The sequence below is a fragment of the Siphateles boraxobius genome, unplaced genomic scaffold, assembly GCF_051911475.1.
Source record: "Siphateles boraxobius isolate OS27281-9 unplaced genomic scaffold, OSU_SipBor_1 22, whole genome shotgun sequence".
Classification (NCBI taxonomy): domain Eukaryota; kingdom Metazoa; phylum Chordata; class Actinopteri; order Cypriniformes; family Leuciscidae; genus Siphateles; species Siphateles boraxobius.
In genome coordinates, this window is record NW_027508833.1 from 17,910,892 (window position 1) to 17,920,000 (window position 9,109).

Below are 9,109 nucleotides of genomic sequence, written 5' to 3' on the forward strand. Positions count from 1 at the left end.
CTGCTTCAGAAGCTACTGAGCCTCTTTTATTTCTTTATTTATTATTTAGGCCAACTTTTATGTATTTTTATTTTACTTCTTTATTTACATTTCTTTCTTATGCTATGATGCTTGTATTTTGTCTGATTAAGACATTTCGTATTTTGTAGGGATGGGCATTTCAAGCAAAAATAATATTCGACGATCGCTTGCAATAATTTGATTATTATTCAAAACCCCGCCCCCCCTTTACATTTCATTTAATTTCATTACATTACATTTCTCTGTACTGTAGGCCTACGTGTTGTAGCCATTAAAGTAAAGTTAGTTTCATATTTATGTTTAAATAATATGTTATTTTTTCCATTTCATCTATGTTGATTATATGAAAAGTGATCAGCCTATCAGCCAGTATGAGTAGCCTAATCATGCGTAATATCAAGAGACATCATTTTGACCGCTTTATTAAGTTTTGTTTTGTATAAAGCCCTTCTTTAAAGTGAATTTCGTTTTGTATAAATTGTATCTTAATTTTAATCAATGTTTTAACCAATTGCCTGGATTTAATAAATAAGAAGCAAATATAGCAGCCTATAATCAGGACATGGAGGCGCCGACGCGATATAACTTGCATCCCACGTGAACTGGAGCTTGTCTAATAAATGAACAGAAACTCAGAAATATATCTAAGCTTGAAATGTCTACTTTTAAACAAAAAAATTCAAAGCGAAAAGAAACAGACAACTCTGTATATAATCCGTATGAAGTGTGCATTTCTATAGGCACCTTCACAATACTGCGAAGGTGCACGAGTCAGCATCGTCACAGAAAACACTATTTATTAAGAAACAAATAAAATGTCTCCTTGTTATATTTGACACATTCATAATGATTAGGCTATATTTGCGGGTTCTTTGTGGCAAGCTTTATGCGTCTTCTAAATGATCGAATATCATGACATCCCTATTTTGTACCGGGCCATTTATGGTTTTTCACATTGTTCAATAAAGTTCTTGGTAAAAAAGAAATGAAAAGAAGCTACTGTGCCTAATATTATTGTATACAGCTTGTATTTATAATAGGTCTTCTTCTCTGTTTAACAAACGGCTCTTAGCCACCAATTACATTAAACTCATAGTTTAGCTAAGGACTTATAGTTTAAAAGTGTATATAACATGGATTTAAAAATAATATGAAACACACAACCAGATAGTTGAAAATAATTTTGTGCATTTATTTAAAATGATTAAAATGTATTTAAAACTGATTACAATATTTATACATAAAAAATAATTAATAAAACGTAACTTTTTTTATTAATAAGCTAGTCGATGAAAATGCTTGCATAGCGACAAAACTTACTCTTATTCTTTTACAAAACATTTACAAAAACTTGGTCCCAACAGGGCCTTTAACGTCAACATGTTGAACAAGTCTGCTGGCTCCAGCATTAAACAGACAGACGTGAACGTGGTTCCTCACTGCACTTTGGTTCCTCATCCCGTTCCTCACTGCACTTCCTGTGTGAATGATACTGTGTGTGTGTCTGTGTGCGTGCGTGCATGCATGTGAGGGAGAGAGAACAGGGGACAGCTGACAGCACTGCGAGGGTAACAAGCTTACTAACACCCCTCACAGTGTTGTCAGCTGCACTGTAAGAGGTGTGAAGGCAGCGGCCATAGCTCAGTTCACTGACATTGCTCACAACCCGCCAACATTTCAAACGGTTGATGACATCAGCAGGGGCTAGCGCCGACATATCGCTGGGCCCTGAGGGCGTTCTTTCACTGCGCATCGAAATTTGATTGGCTAATGATACACGTCAGTCAAAGTTATGATCAAATGGGAAATGGCAGCTTCAACGGAAGGTAGCTATACTTCTAGTGCTGGTCCACGGAGCTGTGGTGCGTTTAGATGACCATATGGAAAATCCAGCTCAGCCTCACAAAAAATAACCATATTCTTTATGGAAATATAATCGTAAAAATGAAAAATATATATATTTTACATATTATATATTATATTATATTATATTATATTATATTATATTATATTATGTTATATTATATTTTAGATTCTGACAGGGCCAGCAGAGAAGGCCCTGATGTCCCTGACAGCCCACCTCTGACTTTAGCTAGCTTCTTTGCACGAAGAACAACATAGTGACGAAACGCGTTTGTCCATTTAGGGCTACTGTAGAAACATGTCAGCACAAAATGGCTATTTCAATGTAAGGGGACCCGCGGTGTATGTACGTAGAAATGGCTCGTTCTAAGGTAATAAAAACATAACGGTTGATTATTAACACATAGTTAAGTTATGAACAGAAATACTTCTGTTATATTATGTTATATTACATTTCTGTCAACAGATCCTCCTAAATATGACACAATGCACCTTTAAGTACCTTTTTCCAATTTCAATGAAATCATCTTAGGGACTGTTCGTTATTTATTTAAGGGGCCACCGGAAGAGTTTTGAGATCTGTAGTCAAAAAAGACTTGACCCTCCCTTCGCCAGTGATAAATTTTTCTATGACCCTCCAAAATGATTGTTAAAAAAGGCATGACCCTCCCCTGGAAAAAGGCATGACATCTTTGCGCTTTGCAAAGATGTTCAGATAGCCATTGTTTTTTTACAACCATGACAAACGACTAAACTCCTGCTTTCTCATCTTACTAAGGCTGTGACGATAGACCAAACCTACAATTCGGTTCGTATCATAATTTTTTATTTTAGATTTAGATTTTAGATTTTTAGATTTTCGGTGGTGATGCAGTGATGAGGCGTTCATGTAACAAGGGTGGCGCTCCCAATAAAGTATCTTAAAGCTGCCACAAAGAACCGGCATAAGTAATGATTATGAATATGTCAAATAAAGCAAGGAGAGATTTTAATTGTTTATTAATAAACAAGTTTTTTCTGTGTCAGTGTGTCGGCTTCAAGATGAAGTTGACGATGCTGACTCGCGATCTTCACAGTTGCCTAACGCGCCAGAGAGAGATGCAGATTTCATGCGGATTACTTAAGCAGAGAGCAGTCTGTTTTTCGTTTTTAAATGTTCTGTTTAAAAGTAGACATCAAGCTTTCTATATATTTCTCAAGTCTGTGAGGCAAGTACATTATACGCTGAGTTTCGGTTCATTTATGAGAAGAGAGTCCAGTTCACGTGCCGGCGACTCCGTGTCATGGTGATCTATTGTCTACTATATTTACTTTCTTATTTATTAAATCCAGGCAATTGGTTGATAAAACATTGATTAAAATTAAGATACAATTGATAAAAAACGAAATTTACTTTAAAGAAAGGCTTTTGCTTTCTGAAGTCGCTTTCAGAGCGTTCATGTCCGTAACGGAGAACTGTCACGTCCATAACATTGTTTTTTTTCCTCATAAATGCGAACACGAAAAATAAAATAAAAAATAATATTTTATGTTCTGTGGAGGCCGACCCTTCTTCATCCGGTTATTAGCCTACTTTTGTTTTGCGCAGTGTAGCCTAATTCTTAGAATTATTAAAAAATATTTTGCCACCTAAAAGTTTAAGATTTGTTGTGTCACGTCACATGTGTATTTCGCTCATATTAAATATAAAACGCATGTGTAGACTGATATTTTTCTAATGTCTTGACTCCTTCATTAAGGGATATGGATACATAAACAGATAAATGCATTTTCTGATAATTTATATTTCAAGTTATGACTTTAAATGTCACGTCCATAACGCTGGAATTGCCCAATTTTAAAGAATTTATCCTCAACTATTTTTTTTGGTGCAGGTCTGCCTATTTTATTATGTTAACTGAAAATAATTCTAATAGTAATTTAAAAATGTGGTAGCCCTACGTCTAACACATCACACTCCACTGTTATGGTGGCAATTTCAGTAGATTTACTCACTAACATTGTGGTGGAAACACAATAAGAATGGAAACTATGGTAGTATCGTACAGCGCACATTCTATCAGCTGCAGTTCTGGCGCCTCAGTCCCAATACACTCAACGTACATTCATATCACATGTTAATGCCGTGGTAGAGTTACACTCACAGGATACTGCACTTATTCGCAATAACAAAAGTTCATTATTTGCTCGTGCTTTAAAGCTATGCCGGGTAAACATTTCATTGGCGTTCTGTACATGATGCACTTTTTCTGAGCGCGTACTGAAGTGCGCGCGCACTGTCAGACAGCGCCAAACTGGATTTTTGTTGGGTCAGACCCATCTGATAGGGGGACCGAGACCGAGAGAGCTACATAAAGCTACATAGAAAAAATATTCACCAAACAAGCAACTTTGAAATTGTGCTGTTTTCATGAATACAAAAGTTGGGTGACCCTCCCCCTAGACTAAAAAAAGTTTAATGACCCTCCCCTCAACAAAGAATAAAAAGACATGACCCTCCCCTATATTCCTCCTGTGGCCCTATACCAAACGGTCCCTTAAAATATCAAACACTTAATAAAGATCTATACAATGGCAGCGCACTCAACATGGTCTTTGTGAATCTTACTAAATAGTGCCAGCTGTTGCTTAACTCAACTGGACGGAATGTGGAGTCACAGTGGTTTAAACTAGAACTCAGATAGCAATGAAAATGCACTAGTTCTAGATGTTACTGATGAGGTGTTACATTGTGTAAATAATACCCCTGTCAGTCTTCAACAAGAATACACTACCTTTCAAACATTTTGGGATTTTTAACGTTTAAGAAAAAAGTCTCTTATGATCACCAAGGTTGCTTTTATTTACTAAAAAATGCAATAAAAATAGCAATACTATGAAACAATATAACAATTTAAAATGTTCTCTGACAGTAGCCATTACTCCATTCTTCAGTGTCACATGAACCTTGATAAATCATCCTAATATGCTGATTTCGTGTCCAAGAGACCTTTATTATTATTCATACTAAATATCTTTTGTATTAATTGAATATGTAAATGATTAATGTAATGCATTCTTGCTGAATAAAAGTAATATACTGCAACACCGCCCCCTCCAAAAAAAACGTAACTGGCATCACAGCTTTGAATGCTATTGTATGTCATTTCTTAACAGAGAAGGACGTAGTCAGAGGTAATTTACAGGGAAAACTACTGGTGCTCTTTGGTATATTCTGAGATCTCCACTATATTATTCACATGTCATGTGAAAATGACTCAAATATCCCTCCATTTCCTGGATGCATAACACTGTTGTTGTTTCACTTGTGCCTGGTTGAAGGTAGGTGCATTACAAGCTTTGACTTGACTGAGGTTTCTTTTATCAAAAGAATATTAAAGGCTAATACTGCAGTAAGGCCTAGAAATCTGCGCTACTTCTTTTAGTGACCATAAATAACAGTATTTGGTGTGCATGATGCAGATATATCCTGTTGAGTACTTTAATCTTTGCATCGTTGATCTTCTCTTGGAGAATTCCTGATGACTGTACTGATGTCCCATCCTTTATGCTCTTTCTCTAGAACTGTAATTCATATATAACATTTTGTCTGAACTTTCAATGTCTTCCATCTAAAAACTCTTTAAAGGAATGCGTTTTGAATATCCGGTGTGTTCCGTGTTGCTGATGGAAATAGCTCTTTAGCATTTTTAGTACAAGATGATGTAGTATGGGAAAACCAGATAATCAGAAATGCTGTATTTTCAAGGATCTGTATGAATCCCATGCCATCATGTGATGTGTAATTTCATGCGCAGTATTGCAGATCATAAAATCTGATGACCATCTTTGCATTTTTCTGTTTGATAGGACATCTGTGAAGACATATCCGATCATGTCGAGCAGATCCACGCACTGTTGGAGACCGAGTTTTCCCTGAAGCTCCTGTCCTACTCTGTGAACATCATAGTGGACATCCGGAGCGTGCAGCTCCTGTGGCACCAGTTGCGAGTGTCCGTGTTGGTACTGAAAGAGAGGCTTCTCCAGGGCCTCCAGGACTCCAACGGAAACTACACCCGCCAGACTGACATACTGCAAGCCTTCAGCCAGGATCACGATGAGGTCAGATACATCTCTAAAGCATCATCTGAATTATACCACCTAAAGCGGGGTACATCCCTTACTAAGGGCACATCCCTCACTAATTCACTTGGACAGAAACTTAGTTACGCAATGTTCTGTTGGGAGTGTACCATAAACTCATATGCTATACCCTTCACCAAAGACATTTAGACTAGGCAACCCTAGAAAACATTTGCAGCAAAGCGCACTTTTTATCCTGAAACAATTCTTTCAGCACAGGATAGATTTGAATACATGTTAAATTTGATTTAGCAAATGAATAGTCTGTTTGCTTTTGTGATCTTGATCATCTTTAGGCTCGGCTGGATGCTTTGACAGAAGTGGATGACTCTGGTCAGCTGACCATTAAGTGCAGTAAGGACTACTTCTCCCTCGACTGTGGCATTACTGCTTATGAACTGAGCGACTACAGTCCCATTGAAGACGCAGAAGGTCGAGGGACACGCTCCCTTTATCCCGAGCTGGAGCAAGACTTTCCAGAATTGCTTCAGAGTGTGGATCTCCTCAACATTGCAGCCTCTAGACAGAACCAGGTGTCATCTTCACCTGCAGAAGAGTCTGTTACTTCCACCCAGGAACCTCAAGAGACAATCAGTGGCCCCACGGAAAAAGAAAGTACACCGGATTCAGCAATGCTGGGAGAAAGCAGCTTTGCCCTTTCCAAACGCCCTCTTCAAGGTGCCATTAGGAGTGATGTTTCTCCCACACAGCCTTTGCCTAAAAAGCCCATGTACCTGGAGGGTGATGGAAACACAAGGTTCAGTAAGCCTTCACCTCTCCAGTACCAGGCCGACTTGAGCAGAAGCACGCCATCTCTTCTGGATACACCGGATCGCTCAAAGTTCTGGCTGGAGCTGGAATCAGTTTATCCAGGCAATGGGAGTCAATCCTATGAGAGTCTCCATGCTATGAACGGAAGGAACTTGCGAATGGGTCTCAAGAGACCATCTGTGCCTGGTGAAGTCCCACTGGAGAGACGCTCATCTGAAGCTGTGCAGGGATTTCAGACACAGAAGACGAACTTCAAGACTATGCACTCCAAAGCCAAGCAGGCTTACAGTGACTCTTCCAGCCCACCACCATCTTCAGGGGAGGACATCTCAGACCACGACCGTCGGGAAATGTCCTCCAGTCCGGGTGATCAAGCTCCCACCACAGGCTCTCTTTGGATTGTTAACCAGAATGCTCTACATATCTCCAATGCATCAGGCAGCCCCAAAGAACATTGGTATGGTTCGGATGAGTTCCTCGCTCTTCCAGCCCAGCTGAAAAAGACAGAAATGTTAGCGATGAAGCTGGAAAACCTTGCTCAGGCTTTACCGCAAAGAGGCTTGCAAGAGTCCATCCAGGACGTGGATGACTGGGAGCTCACTGAGGTCAACCCTGATTGGGAGAGCAGCTCAGATCTTCTTTTGCTTCACCCCTATAAAAAGTCCTCCCGAGCCGGGCGGTTTTCACCTACTTCCTCGAGCGACGTGGCTCCTTCTGTTGATGACAGCATAGAGTCTGGGCCCCTCAGTGACCTGTTATCCGAGGACGAAAGGGCGCGAAGTACACCAGAGTCCAGGGGAAGAAACATATCGACTGGATGGCCCATTGCACCAAAGATTAAGTTCCAATGCACACCCTTGATACAGCAGCTACTAGCAGATATTCAGGACCAAGAGAACTACCACGATGTCTGGGCGAAGATTGAGGTAAGAGATTTCTGCTTTTTGGTACAGTATTATTAACCTTTCCAAGGCCTGTGTTTGAAAAAGAATACTAGCTTACTACTTACTGTTGGAGTATATGCTGTATACTGTGCTACAAAAAACCATGCAGTATATACTTTAATCTGTTCTATATATACTGTATAATGTGCTGTATATACTCAATGCTGTATATGCTATTTACTGTTCATTTTGCAGTGTATTGAATACTGTGCAGTGTGAACTGTAAATGCATTATTCCATTATAAACATTTCAGACTGTAGTATGCTACATTTGTTTTCAAATGATCTCACCATGTTGCATATGAGTGCAGTTTATGGCTCGTTTCCACTGAGCAGTACGGTACGGTACAGTACGGTTCGGGTCGGGTCGGGTCAGTAAACCATGATCCGGCTAGCGTTTCCACCGCCAACAGTACCCTACTTGATAGGCGTGGTGTTTGCAGGAAAGAAGCGATCAACGTCATTTTCGCGCGAAGAAGAAAGCGACAAAGTAAACACTAATGGATGGCATACAGCAGATCTTGTCCTTGCTTCTCGGCATGTTTGTCACAAGAAGACAAGCGCCGACATTAGGCATTTCTCAATAACAAGTACGCAAAGTTCTCAGCAGAACGACTCCCGAGGACGCGAGTCCGGTAATTCTCCAAATGGAACAGTGCGTTCTTGAAAGCGTCACTCAGCTCGCTCTGCATGTACATTTTAGGCAACAATAAAACGAAATATATTATAAAACACCACTCTGTCCCTTTTCGTTTTCATTTAAATACATTTTAAACATTATAGGCACACAAATGTGGTTCAGGCAATGTATAGACCTGATTATATTATTTACTGCATGTTTAACGTTAGCCTATTTATAACAAAACGAAATATAAAACACAACCCTGCATCTTTTCGTTTAAATTTTAAAAATATTAAACATATTCCTGGCAATATTTGCATTTGTACAAATGTTGCAATAAACAACATTACAGTGATAATCTTGTAATAAAATAAAAAATGACAAAACTCAACCCAGTTAAATTTCAGTTTTAGCAATAATAGCCATTATAAAAGTATAAGTAAAAGGTAACGTTACAAGAAGCTATACAATAAGAGATAAAGCAAAAAATTCAGTCAAATATACAAATTCAGCGCTGGTCTAACATTAACGTTACAACGGAAAAGTTAAATAGCCTAAATATATGAAACTTCACTTAACCCTCAGCCAAAACGATTGGCCAGGGAACGAATTATCGATTCACGAGACCAAAGATCACCCGTTAAATTTACACAAGACGAATTACCACTACAGAGTCAGCGGCAAACGTCAGAACGACTAGCCGAGGAAAGGCTGTTCCAGGCGGGGACCATGAGCGCCGAGCGCCCGGTGATCGCCTGGAATGGAT

At 39.1% G+C, this 9,109-nt stretch overlaps 1 protein-coding gene across 5 annotated transcripts in view; it reads left to right on the forward strand.

The window, feature by feature from the left end:
* akap6 (A kinase (PRKA) anchor protein 6) overlaps positions 1 to 9,109 on the forward strand; it is a 164,292-nt gene that overhangs the window by 36,245 nt on the left and 118,938 nt on the right. For all 5 annotated transcript variants that reach the window (XM_077238906.1, XM_077238908.1, XM_077238907.1 and 2 more), the window contains 2 exons: positions 5,734 to 5,985; positions 6,303 to 7,703. In XM_077238906.1, the coding sequence (XP_077095021.1) occupies positions 5,734 to 5,985; positions 6,303 to 7,703 (1,653 nt within the window). The remainder of the gene's footprint in view (positions 1 to 5,733; positions 5,986 to 6,302; positions 7,704 to 9,109) is intronic.